This window comes from Brassica rapa, chromosome A10 (genome assembly GCF_000309985.2).
Source record: "Brassica rapa cultivar Chiifu-401-42 chromosome A10, CAAS_Brap_v3.01, whole genome shotgun sequence".
Taxonomy (NCBI): domain Eukaryota; kingdom Viridiplantae; phylum Streptophyta; class Magnoliopsida; order Brassicales; family Brassicaceae; genus Brassica; species Brassica rapa.
Window position 1 is genome coordinate 1,794,184 of NC_024804.2, and position 13,857 is coordinate 1,808,040.

Below are 13,857 nucleotides of genomic sequence, written 5' to 3' on the forward strand. Positions count from 1 at the left end.
CCAAGACGTTTTAAGATGTCAAATGAAATAAACATACTATATTTGTGGAATCTCATCACTTCTTTTAGATATTGTTACAAATTCTGAAAAAAAGATTCGAATCTATGCTTCATAAAGAAAAAAATGTATATGATAGAGAGACAGAGGGAGATGTTGAGCTATCTTAACTGTATGATCATCAATGTCGAGAAACCCCTCTCTGCTTTGTCTGAACATTTCAAAGGCTTCCTTACCGTTCTAATCCAGCGACCGTGGAATTCGTCTGAGAAGTTGAATCCGGATCCCCCACACTCTCTAACCGACTTTCAAGAATCTCTACAACATTATCCGGCGGGCATTTGTCACTGGCCTTCTTCGGATTCATCTGACAGAAACAATCAGGCCACGAGTTTGTGTAAAACGACTCAGGAGATACGCGTTTGTGAGGCCCTCCGAAGTTCGTTTTCAGCATTACTCGCCTCACTGCTTCTTCGAACCCAGCGGTTTTTCCTTTCTCTCTAGCTATGAATATTGGAGCTAAAGCCTTTCTGTCCGGTCTGATTGTGGTGCGGAAACCGTAGTAGAGGCGGTGACCTAAGAGATTGTTGGCGAAGTTGCTCGGTCCATCGTATGTTGGCATGAAAATGTCGGACAGGAGACAAACCATGTAATCCACAGCTGATCCTATTAATCCTTGTGAGCTTGCTGACAGCTCCTCAGAGGGGTCGACCGAGCTATGGTTGTCAAGCCGTGGGAATAAGGTACGAAACGGTGACATGAACCTTTCCCCGCCAAAAAGCTCACCAGCTGCTAGGTATATCCTTGTGGAGTTGTCGAATCTCATCGCTCGTAATATAAGACCTACCTGCACCACAAGGATCAACCAAACTGTCATGTTGCATTTCTAAAGCCTGCACTTATGATTCTCTATTGCTGTCTAGCTTATCAGTTATCTACTTGTGGATTTTGGATAAAAAAGAGTAAAAAAGAACTTTACCTCAGGAGCTTATCAGTTATCTACTTGTGGACTGTGGATAAAAGAGTAAAAAAGAACTTTACCTCCTCAGGGGTCAGTGGACACTTCCCGATAGCCCTTCTTTCATTGTAGATAAGCCTTTTCTCTGCGAAATTCTCTTTACGGTACTTCCTAAGTATCTTCTGTTCCTCAGAGTTAAATATGTCAAAGCACCTGCATAATATAGACAAAAGAACCATGTGTGTTGATGTACGTAAGATGATAATACAAAGGCAACCAACTTCTTTTGCAAGAGGCTTCAACAAGAATCAACTTTGATCTATAAATTACTTAAATAGAAATGAAATTGCAGCTGATGGTTGAAGAAATAATTTTTTGTTGTTGGGAAGATAGCATTACCCTGCAAAAGCCAACATATCCATTTCGAAACGAAGATGGATAGACATGAAGTGGCCCTGTGACCGGAGTTTGTCAACAATTGATTCACTCAACTTCATGATGTGTGGCTTGAATCTCAAAGCATGGTAGTTCACTCTGCACCTTAACCGTTGATACTCAGGATTGTCAATTTCCTCCGCCAACCGATGTGAAAAAGGTGTAAGATAGATAGCACTATGTTCTTTCATTGCCTTTAGAGCAGTTGTCAGGTACCAATCAATAGGAGCATCTCGAGGAGGACGTATCTGTTTCAAAGAGAAAAATGAGCACACATGTATATATATTCTTCTTTACTTTCAGAAGCTTATATGGAAACAAGTCACATTCCTTTATGTTTGTACCTGAAACGCTTTTATCTTCTTGGTTTTCCCATTTTTGTGAACATCTGGGATCTTTCCCACAATCTTAACATCATACTTCAGTGTCTCAATAAAATGTTCTACGTCATATATTCCCTGGAATCCACTGCGGATAAGAAAATCATATATTAGAGAACGCAGATACATACTCAAATAATTTATGCAATGGCATTTGCACTTCTGAGCATATTAACACCTCCTGTCCTTCACATTAGGTGATTAAACCCTCTTAGAACTTATCTGTCTGATGATATTTATAAAAGCTACAAATTGCAACACGTTCACACTAGTAGCCACTATTAATCAACTCTTTATTTTACAGAAAGTCCCTTAATTTCTAATATTAATGCTATGCAATGTCTAAAGGAAGCAACGTACCTGGCATCATGCCAAAACGAGTTTGCATCTAGTTCGGGCAACACAAGCGTAGCATTCATGATCCGGGCAGCAAGCACTGCATTACATATCTGCAACATCCATCCAAATGTCAATATTAGCCATTAAAGAGGTTGAAGCTAGCTCAAGTCCACTATAGTTACAGATTAAACACCAACCGCACTACGTTGCTGATTCAAACCACCATTACACCGAACACGAAGATAACCATTCGTCTCCTTCGTCGGAGCTGCAAAAGTAATCGTATCATCAATACAAGCTTGGAACGCCCCAAGACTTCTGAGATTAGCATCAAGTTATAAATCTTTACAGCTCAAAAACATGAGATGAACATACGAGGCCAGTCAGATCGTGGAGCAGAAGATGGCCTCCAACCACCAGAATCAGCACTCTCCCAAAGCTCCTCCACGTTTATCTGCTCAAATACCATAAACAATCCATCAATCAATCAACAAAAGACTGACTAAATCTCGATTCAGATCTCATCTAACCTGATCTACAACCTACAAGTCACTACTCAGAATCCATACTAAAAAGTGTAACTGACCTTAGAAGGACGCGTCGGCTCGGGATTACCACCGATGTTAAACGAGAAAAGCAGCGAGAGAGTACAGATCAGTAGAACTATGACTCCGATGGAGAGTTTCGCCACCATCCCCTTCGTTCCAACTCCTCCCGCCTTCCCATGGAGACGGTGGTGCCCTAACCTGCACCATCACTCAAAAATCAGCACCGATCCAACTAATTTCACTCTGTTTATACGAAAATCGCATCACACAGACGACAAATTTTCTCGAGAAATAAAAAAAAATCACAGAAAAGCGAAAGAGAAGGAGCTTGGTTTCGTCTACCTTCGCATCGCGTTTGCAATCAGGAGGATAACAAGATCTTCTCCGGTGATTTGTGAATTTGCACCACTTTTTTTCTGTTAAATCTCTCCGCTGGAGTCTTTCGTTTCTCACTAGAGCGAGATGTGGATTTTTTCGTTAATCCAAGTGAATTAATTACAACTAGATTTTGACCCGCCCTTAAAAGGGCGGGTATATTTTTTTGTTTTATATACTTTTTCAGAAAAAAATAAATTTTTATATTTATGTTTTCTTTGTAATCATATTTGGGTAAAATATTTTTAAAAAATTATTAGTAAAAGTTTTTGATAATTATATTGAATTTGTGATATTGCATAACTATAGATTTGTGTTGTAACCATTTCACCATTAATTTTATAATTTATTCCTAAACAGTTATTAATTTTTTAATGCAATAAATATTGACAATATAGTATCAATCTTTTTCCAAATGAATACATATTTTGGTTCCATAAATATAAATGTGATAAGTTTAGTTTAAAAGACAGATATATTCTATTTGGGTTTCTATAAGATATTATTTGGGTTCGTTGGTGAGCAAAAAATTAACTAATGGCCCTGTGATTATTCAAGAAAACCTGAATCATCGTTCTCGTACAACCTATTTCACCAAAATCTTTTTTTTAAACACATTTAACCAAATCTTATCTCTTCACTTTCAGCGAAACCGTGAATTGCTGAACAGAAACCTAGACCCATAAGCTCCTCAAGTTTTTGAATGAATAACTCGGTCTTGATCTTTTAAACAGAGTACCATATCGTGTTGCAGTTTTTTGATTTTCAAATAATGATAAAACACTTGTATTTGCAGGTTCAATCGAGGTTCCAAGAATTCATGATGCTTCATTATTAATGAATCATTAACCGATTGTCGGAAATGGTACTTAGTTTATTTTCCAAACACAGACCTGTCTATAAATCCATAACTTTTATTTGAAAGAAGAAAAGTAACTGTTTTGGTAGACAACAACAACGTGGATTTTTAGAATAGATTTAGAAGGTGGTTATTTAATATATTTAGATAATTATTTAGATGCAGTTATAAAATAATTAGTTGGACATAACTTTTTATCAATGGGTCACACTGCTGTTTTAATAGAATAGATCCCCGCATCAAACCGTAATCGGTTCTCTGGATTAAACCGGCCGGTTGATTGTTTTAGAACCAGGTTTAGTGGCTTACCTTTTACTAATTAAATATCAAATTTGTTTTAAGCTCTATAAAAATTGTATAGTACTTTTATAAAAACAAATAAATTGTTTGTTATATTTATTAATTTATGGAAATTTACAATCAGGATTTTTAAAGGTTCCAATAGTAAAAGAGTTCAATTTATAAGAAAAGTTTTATTTTCCAACCATCATATAGTAACTCCCTTTGACAACAAAAAAACAAAGAAGTAGAATAATTGCAATGAGCATCATTGTTTTGTAATTTTTTATTTTCTAGAATCCTATTAAATCCTAAATAAAATCTACAAGGCTGAACCGAAGAGTAGATACTAATTGAATCAAGTAGCGGCTTTGGACAGCTGCTTCAAAATATCGGTTATCTCGTTAACCGGCGAGTCAGCCTTGAGAAAACCGATAAAAGGGCTCTCTGATGGAACGATGTCGTCTCGAAGGTCTGTTGACCGGAGCAGAGCATCAGAGCCTAACGTCACGAGCCCCTTGACAATTACCGTCTTGTGTGTGCCGGAGATCAGCTCCTCGTAGTCCGTATCGCCGTGTTCTCCCACCACCACGTACATGTTCGCCACGTTCAGCCTCCACCGCACAAACAAGTATCTGCACCGCAAATAGACAGACGAGATTAACAGATGTAACGTGGTTTTGTAGCGTTGTCGGAATATTAAAGTACCTAAGAGCTTGCGATCGAGAAGCAAGAAGAGGAACGATCTGCAGTCTTGTCGAGTTCCGACAGTACATTGGATGGCAACGAAGACCTCTTAGACGTAACTTCTGACGCAAGTCATCAATTCTCATCACCTGAAAGAAGCCCAAATTAGATATTAAAGACCTCTAAGAAGTAACTTATGACGCAAGTCATCAGTTCTCATCACCTGAAGAAACACTAATTAGATATTAAAGACATCTAAGACGTAACTTCTGACGCAAGTAATTAATTCTCATCACCTGAAAAAGCCCTAATTAGGTTTTAATGACTACGAACAAAAAACTTTACCTTGGAACGATCTTTGATCAAATAAGCAACGCAATGCTCATTGCTCGATGGTTTATCCTCCTCGACAAGACTCGGGGAGCCCTTGTTCCTAGCTTCTCCACCGACAGCTGTCGTATTCATCAGCTTCCACACAGTGTTCTTAAGCCCTTCATTGCCCCAACGGTAATCGATATGCGATGCATAGTCAGGATCAGGAAGAAGCTTCCCTTCTTCAGCTCCAGGGTAATACACTTCGCTCCCGCTGCTGCATATCAACGTGTCGAACTCGCTCACTTGAATCTTGGCAGACTTGAAGAAGCTAGTCAACTCATCAAGCGGCATCGAAGTGGATAACGCGAAACCAGAGTTCTTAGCCATCTTAGGATCCGATCTCACGGCTTTGATGATGTTCTGAATCATCGTCACCATAGATTTTACATCTACCGCTCCCTCCTCGTTATAGCAATCAAATGCTATCACTATCAGCCGTTCACGTCGCCGTAAAACAGGAAACCTGCTCCCCACGTTATCTCCTTGCTTCTTCCCCTGCACTTCCGGTTTACTCTTGGTTTCAGGTTGCTTCATCCGGCTCATGATTTGCTTAACCGGATCGGTACTATTGGGTTCAAGAGACGCGTTCCAGGAAGGTTTGTCTCCATCCACAGAGAGTCTAAGAGACATGTCTTGAACGTCTTTGAGAGAGTCGTTGAGCGAAAACTCGTCCTCTTGAGCCGCCATTTCGTCTGCATCCGTCTGCCACTGAGGATGTCTCATACGGCACGAGGCTACACGAGTCAGGTAGGTACGGCAATGCTCCGGCCATGAGAACAAGTGAATGTTCTTCCAACCGTTGATCCTGCACTCGTTCCATAGGTTCTTCTCTGATACTAACTTCAGTAACGCGTTAGCTATTGCTTCTTGATCATGTGGATCCACTAGCAGACCGTTATGCAATGCCTGAAAAATCCAAAACCATGAGAAAGAAGAGAAAAATATTACCAATTTGAAATGACCAATGTTCAAAAACTCGCTAGGACTGTTAGACATTTTACAGAATATTATTATTTAGTCGGGTGGCTAGACTGATTTTTTGAACGCTTACACCGATTATTTAAAGAATCATTCTATAAAATGTTTTGTTTAGTCCGATTTTTAGAACACTGGAGATGACTAAGTTTCAGGACAGGTCTTTTACCTGAAGTATATCGACCGGTCCTCCATTCTTGGTGGCCACCATGGGAAGCCCGTGAGCCGCGGCCTGTATTTTTTTACAGATTTGGTTAAAGAAAAGGTTATAAATATTGGATAGTTATATTTAATAAGAGACTTTACCTCAATGAGTGTAAGGCCAAAAGGTTCAACCAAAGCAGGATTAATGAAAACACCCTTTGTATTTGCAGCGAGTCGGTATATGTCTGGAACATCAGACTGTTTATGATGTTTAGGATACGCAACGGACCCATAAAGGTCGTACTTGTCAATGAGTTTCAAGGCAGTTGTAAGAACACTTGCATTTCCAGATGGTAGCTCATCTATATCATCTCTATTCCCCATAATCAAAGTCTGCCAAAACAGAGAAAAAAAAAACAACCTTCAGAAAACTGAGGATCTTGTTTTCTTGGCGTTAGTTAATATCAGTAGTTACGAGATTAGCTAGCTCCCGTAGATGTCGACATTCTCCAAAGGCTTTCAAAAGGGTGGTTATGTTCTTCTTTGGATCTGGTCTTGATAATGCCAAGATCATCGGTTTGTGAGGATTTGTGAAAAATCTCATAACCTGCCAACGAAGATATCAAACACAATCCACAAAGAAAAACTCCATAGAAGATAGTGAAGCTGCTTAGGGAAAACTCACATCAGACCATATAGTTGGAACCGCTTTAGGAGAAGATCCCTCGGCTCCTCCTGCTAAGGAAGCTAACTCTCCATCGCCATCAAGTGTCTCTTCTTGAACCACAACGTTTGTGAAATCCATTCCTGGAGGAATAACCTGTGCAATAAACTCACTCACTAACTCAAATCTTACTTCATAATCATAAGCAATCATAAGTAATGTTCAAAATAAGGTTACTAGGTGCTTTATAAAGGACTAGACAAATTATCCAGGACCTAGACCTTAACAATATTGATATATATTTTATATATTACATTTTAATTACTTGTATCTAATAAAAAATATTTTCATGAATCATTAAAAATTGATATACAAAAAAATTAGACAAATTTATAAATTTGCATTAACATTATTACTTGATTAAACAAATTTAGACAAATTTAAATCGATTCAGATCAATTTAGCTGATTTGGAACAATTTAAATCCGATTAAAAAAAAATCATTTTGGCTATAACTGATTTAGAGCATAGGTGCCGCCTATACCAATGTTTAGAGCATTGATGATAAGCTGGTTAGTTCTTGTTATACTTACCGCCATTCTTGGCATGTACCGTCCGTGACAGTTAACACCGCGTCTAGCACGAGCTCTCAACACTTTCTCAAGCTTAACATCAAACCCATCATAAAGTCCCCACTGCTCATCAATCTCCTGCCTCGTACTCGTTATAACAAGCTCCGCAGCATCAAGAGAAAGCTCTTCAGCTTCGATCCTCCTCTTGATCTTATACGTCGAGTTTATATCCTCCTTTGACTGCCTCCCTTGTTTCAAAAGCTGCTCAAGCTTGTTTCTCCCTAGAGAATGACCCGTCAATACCATAGGAACGTTCAACGCACCCGAAAGAAGGGCTGCACTGTCCCCTGCATCAGCGTAGTGCCCGTGAATCACGTACGGCCATACAGGCTTCCCGTTCCCAATCTGTTCTCCCAAGACTTTCGACATGTTGAGAATGTGAGCTAAGGCTCCGTCAACGAACTCTTGGATGTAAGGCCAGAGAATCTCTTTTGGTAAGTACTTATCGCGCGGACCAAACGGTATCCTGATGATGTAAGCTCCACTGCTTTCTCCTGTTTCGTCTCCGTCGCAGTCTTCAGCGGAAGCTGTTGTTAGCATCTCCGTTGGCTCTGCGTAGCTCCAGTCAACTTCTGATGAGCATATCTGGCGTGTGAAGAGATCTACTCGGTACACACCAGGCATTCTCGCTAGAGCTCTAGCTAGCTCCACTACATATTTCACCTGACAATTCACACGAGTTAAAACCGGAGATATACAAGAGATTAAAGCTTATGGAAAGCTTGGAATACAAGGTAACCTGTCCACCAGTGTCAGAATCGCTACCAAGCTCCATGTTTTCACCACGAACCAACCCATGCAAACTGATACAATCAACACACATGTTTTATGTAGATCTAACGCATACTATCAATTTAGGCATGGCCACATTTATCCAGAACCGAAGAACCGAGCCGTACCAAAATTAACCGTTAACCGTACGGATCTTATATTTTTAGAGCCAAAAACCGTAACCGAACCAAAAATCTAATGGATATCCGAATTTTAACAATACATATTATATACTTGAAATATCAAATTTAGTTTCTAAATAACCAAATATTCTAGAATTAGTTATCTGAATATTTTTGTACCCGAAATATTTAAAACAATCCGAATTCGTTTTTTTTTCTGAACAATAAGAATGATCTAATATGTAACAAAAAATGAATTATCCGAAGTTTTATCCACAGTAACCGCCCAAAACCGAAAACCAAAATAATTGAAAGAATTGAACCAAAACCGAACCGAAAACCAAACATCCTAAATCAATCACTCAATGGGAAGTAAGCAAGAAGGATAATAAGATAACTTACCTGATGAGGACAACGTAAAGACGATTCTCCTTTTTATCATCAGACCAAATATCGACACTGGACGAGTTGCGTTGCAGTTGTCTTCTAGGTGTCTCAGGTTGAACAATCTCTCCGAGACCATCTCCTTTCTCTCCTTCTGATAAATCCTCAAACAAATCCTCCGTCGCATCTCTTCTTCCTTGCTCTCTCTCCAATCTCCTTGTAACAGCCCGATTCCCCGGAGTCCGACCGGGGTTATCGAAGGGGCGTTATGGACACGTGTCTACTCATCTAGACAACCCTACGTGTCCCGTTACTGGTCCCGAGAGACGAGCGCATAACCTTCTTTGAAATACCGTCATACCCACATCCATATACTTCTACTTACAGTCCTGCGCACAGGAAAAATGGAAATGGAGGGGTGAGCAACAAGTTACTCAGTGAAGTGGTTCTAGACCAGCCTGCCCGCATGACACTCTATACTACTCCATGCGGGAACTAGGACTGACTAGCCACTACAATCAGTTAATGCATTTTCATCATTTCCTAATGTTATCTGCAATTTCCACAATCACTTCCATTCATTTCTAACAACCTAGCGATCAATCAATACAATGATCTCACTCATTGCCACACACGTCAAACCCTAGACTTAACCGACTCCTCTTGTCCGTCCGACCCGACCCTATGACACCTTTAACTCCCCGTTACCCGACCATGAGCTAAAACCCTACAATGCACATCCTTTTCAACTTCTCATCTTTTCCTCTTTTCCTCTTTTCCTCTTTTCCTCAGTGGGTAGCCCCCCACTAGGCTTCTACCCCATATTCATGTGGATTCGCCACATCTCCTATGGGTGCTTCCATATTCATGTGGATTCGCCACATCTCCTATGGATACCTAGCTTGGACCACTTACCCCACCTACAAACCTTAGACTCTCTATATGCTTTCCCACCCATGCTTAACCTTAACATCCTTCTTTCATACTTTTACTTATCATTTCACTTCCTTATCGTTTTCACTTAATCCTCCCCATTCCCAATTACTTTCCCTTTTCATTCATACTTGAACTTGGACTAAATCACTAGACGCCACCCGTTATCGGTGTCACACACAATACACATCGCATTCAAGTTCTACTTCAATAACGTTTATAATCATTGCTCATCTATCATCCTAGCATTTGTTCCTCTCTAGCATCCTAACTTCAATCACAACAACACATGGGACAACACAACCAAACATACAAGTATCAACTACCAATCAATCATTACCACGACAATTCAATTCAGTTCATCAAGTCCCATTTATCAGTATGAGGGTTCTTATGCATCATGATTCATTCATCTATCATCCTAGCAATACCATGTCCTATCAACCTAACTCCCAATCAGGGTCTAATCAAGCCTAACTCCAACATAAAGGAGTATACAGAACCATGAAAGAAGGTTGGGTTCGAAACACTCCACCTTAGCCTAGATCTGGATCTGGATCTGGAACAGGAGACAAAGGGGATGAGATCTGAACAGATCTGGAACAAGTAAACAAGAGAGACGAGATCTGGTCACCACCACAACACCACACATCCACCACCATCACCACACTCGGACGATCACCCCATCACCACTTGGACGACCACCACCACCACCACCGGCGGCTCGGCTTGCTCTCGGGGGACTCACGGCGAGGAGAGAGGAAGAGAACCAACGGAAAGAGAAAGGAGAGGGAGAGGGAGAGAGAGGAGGCGTGAGAGAAGAAGAGAGAAGAGGAAAAGGGAAGCTTGACGGCTAGGGTTTTCTAGTCTCTCTAAATCTCTGCAGAGCTTCGCTCTAGTTTCAGAATGAGAGAAAAATGAGAGGAGGCAGCTTTATTTATAGGAAAAGGAGGGAACCCTAGGTCATTTACCCTAATGGGCTGCAGTCTTAACGGGCTCTCCTTAAGAAAATTTTTGGGCTAGGAACCGGGCCGTTACAATTCTCCCCTGTTAATCGGAATTCGTCCCCGAATTCCAAGCCCTAGACTTCCAAACTTAACATCCGATAACAAAAGGAACTCACACAATCACACATCATACAAGGGAGGCACACAAGGCGAGAACAACTTTGCTCGGGGATCTTTTAAAAACCAATGAATGAATTAAGCTCAAAAAGAAATTTTGCAAATACAATGGATCCGATCAAAATCATAATAACGTATAGATATAATGGGTGGTTTTGAAATCATTTCCAGGAGTGTTAGAAGAAACAAAACTTTTACAAACTCTTTTCTTTTAATGAAAACAAGTTTTTTTTTTTTTTTTTTTTTTTTTTTTTTTTTTTTCGAAAACGTCGGAAATGCTGATCCCTTAGGACAGAACTAAGGGATCTTAACCCGCTCTGATACCAATTGTAACAGCCCGATTCCCCGGAGTCCGACCGGGGTTATCGAAGGGGCGTTATGGACACGTGTCTACTCATCTAGACAACCCTACGTGTCCCGTTACTGGTCCCGAGAGACGAGCGCATAACCTTCTTTGAAATACCGTCATACCCACATCCATATACTTCTACTTACAGTCCTGCGCACAGGAAAAATGGAAATGGAGGGGTGAGCAACAAGTTACTCAGTGAAGTGGTTCTAGACCAGCCTGCCCGCATGACACTCTATACTACTCCATGCGGGAACTAGGACTGACTAGCCACTACAATCAGTTAATGCATTTTCATCATTTCCTAATGTTATCTGCAATTTCCACAATCACTTCCATTCATTTCTAACAACCTAGCGATCAATCAATACAATGATCTCACTCATTGCCACACACGTCAAACCCTAGACTTAACCGACTCCTCTTGTCCGTCCGACCCGACCCTATGACACCTTTAACTCCCCGTTACCCGACCATGAGCTAAAACCCTACAATGCACATCCTTTTCAACTTCTCATCTTTTCCTCTTTTCCTCTTTTCCTCTTTTCCTCAGTGGGTAGCCCCCCACTAGGCTTCTACCCCATATTCATGTGGATTCGCCACATCTCCTATGGGTGCTTCCATATTCATGTGGATTCGCCACATCTCCTATGGATACCTAGCTTGGACCACTTACCCCACCTACAAACCTTAGACTCTCTATATGCTTTCCCACCCATGCTTAACCTTAACATCCTTCTTTCATACTTTTACTTATCATTTCACTTCCTTATCGTTTTCACTTAATCCTCCCCATTCCCAATTACTTTCCCTTTTCATTCATACTTGAACTTGGACTAAATCACTAGACGCCACCCGTTATCGGTGTCACACACAATACACATCGCATTCAAGTTCTACTTCAATAACGTTTATAATCATTGCTCATCTATCATCCTAGCATTTGTTCCTCTCTAGCATCCTAACTTCAATCACAACAACACATGGGACAACACAACCAAACATACAAGTATCAACTACCAATCAATCATTACCACGACAATTCAATTCAGTTCATCAAGTCCCATTTATCAGTATGAGGGTTCTTATGCATCATGATTCATTCATCTATCATCCTAGCAATACCATGTCCTATCAACCTAACTCCCAATCAGGGTCTAATCAAGCCTAACTCCAACATAAAGGAGTATACAGAACCATGAAAGAAGGTTGGGTTCGAAACACTCCACCTTAGCCTAGATCTGGATCTGGATCTGGAACAGGAGACAAAGGGGATGAGATCTGAACAGATCTGGAACAAGTAAACAAGAGAGACGAGATCTGGTCACCACCACAACACCACACATCCACCACCATCACCACACTCGGACGATCACCCCATCACCACTTGGACGACCACCACCACCACCACCGGCGGCTCGGCTTGCTCTCGGGGGACTCACGGCGAGGAGAGAGGAAGAGAACCAACGGAAAGAGAAAGGAGAGGGAGAGGGAGAGAGAGGAGGCGTGAGAGAAGAAGAGAGAAGAGGAAAAGGGAAGCTTGACGGCTAGGGTTTTCTAGTCTCTCTAAATCTCTGCAGAGCTTCGCTCTAGTTTCAGAATGAGAGAAAAATGAGAGGAGGCAGCTTTATTTATAGGAAAAGGAGGGAACCCTAGGTCATTTACCCTAATGGGCTGCAGTCTTAACGGGCTCTCCTTAAGAAAATTTTTGGGCTAGGAACCGGGCCGTTACACTCCTGTTCGCTACTCTCTGCGAATCCTCCCACTCTAACTGTAACACAACATTTCATTCATAACATAATCAACACATGACACACACATATACAAGGATGTAACATTACTTACCTGCTTCTTCTTGCGAGTGAGATGCCATATTCTCCAGCACATGTTCTCTAAGCGAGAGTTTCGCTCACGGGAGTTACGAGTGGCTACGACTTTGAGCCAAGTACGGTGAAGATCGGTCTCATCGACACCGGTCACGACCTCCTCCACGAAGTATTTGGTCGGGTTGAAAAACTCTCCTTCTCCGTCTCTGAGAGCCACGGACGTTTGAGGTTTCTGCTGTGTTTCTTCGATCCCCTGAGCTTGGCTGTCAAGTATCGCCTCCAAGTAGCCATTAATCCACTCGTTCCCCGCCATTCTAAGGCTTTCTTGGAGTGTAAGAAACTGATTAATTAGGTTAAAGTGTGGGAAGAAACAATCGAGAGAGAGAGATAAAAAAAGTGATGCGAGGATCTTTTAACATAAATGGCGGATTGAACGTGAAGAGATCAGTAATTAGCAAAAGATGTTAAGCGGTGGAGCCATCAAGACGGTGACACGTTTACCGCATTAATGTAATCACGTGGCAAATGCAACGGTAAGAGAGAAGAAACAGGGAGAGTTTGTTATGTTCTCTTGTCCGATTCCTTCTGCGATGAATTTGAATTGGTAGGTATGTAACTAATAGTTGCACAAAGGTATGTAACTAATAGTTAGGTATGTAACTAATAGTTAGAGACGAGCTATTTTTGAATAGTTTTGAATT

General features: G+C 40.9%; 2 protein-coding genes across 4 annotated transcripts; both read right to left on the minus strand.

The window, feature by feature from the left end:
* Positions 1 to 16: 16 nt before the first annotated feature.
* On the minus strand, positions 17 to 3,181 carry LOC103844200 (O-fucosyltransferase 1). Of its 2 annotated transcripts, XM_009120986.3 has the most exons (9): positions 3,000 to 3,181; positions 2,696 to 2,855; positions 2,485 to 2,563; positions 2,307 to 2,377; positions 2,131 to 2,219; positions 1,735 to 1,858; positions 1,355 to 1,638; positions 1,039 to 1,168; positions 17 to 844 (listed from the first exon to the last, which is right to left on the minus strand). In XM_009120986.3, exons 1-9 carry the CDS (start codon positions 3,005 to 3,007, stop codon positions 230 to 232), a joined length of 1,560 nt encoding a protein of 519 aa, XP_009119234.1. In that variant the 5' UTR covers positions 3,008 to 3,181; the 3' UTR covers positions 17 to 229. The 2 variants fall into 2 exon arrangements, with proteins under 2 accessions (XP_009119234.1, XP_009119235.1); XM_009120987.3 differs by lacking the exon at positions 3,000 to 3,181 and having other exon boundaries at positions 2,459 to 2,563; positions 2,696 to 2,832.
* A 1,152-nt stretch (positions 3,182 to 4,333) lies between these two features.
* On the minus strand, positions 4,334 to 13,724 carry LOC103844199 (probable sucrose-phosphate synthase 3). Of its 2 annotated transcripts, XM_033282298.1 has the most exons (12): positions 13,176 to 13,724; positions 13,067 to 13,101; positions 8,943 to 9,140; positions 8,387 to 8,450; positions 7,609 to 8,310; positions 7,037 to 7,171; positions 6,827 to 6,958; positions 6,514 to 6,744; positions 6,377 to 6,439; positions 5,203 to 6,138; positions 4,879 to 5,006; positions 4,334 to 4,805 (listed from the first exon to the last, which is right to left on the minus strand). In XM_033282298.1, exons 1-12 carry the CDS (start codon positions 13,467 to 13,469, stop codon positions 4,529 to 4,531), a joined length of 3,195 nt encoding a protein of 1,064 aa, XP_033138189.1. In that variant the 5' UTR covers positions 13,470 to 13,724; the 3' UTR covers positions 4,334 to 4,528. The 2 variants fall into 2 exon arrangements, with proteins under 2 accessions (XP_033138189.1, XP_033138190.1); XM_033282299.1 differs by lacking the exons at positions 4,334 to 4,805; positions 4,879 to 5,006 and adding an exon at positions 5,088 to 5,153.
* Between the last annotated feature and the right edge of the window lie 133 nt (positions 13,725 to 13,857).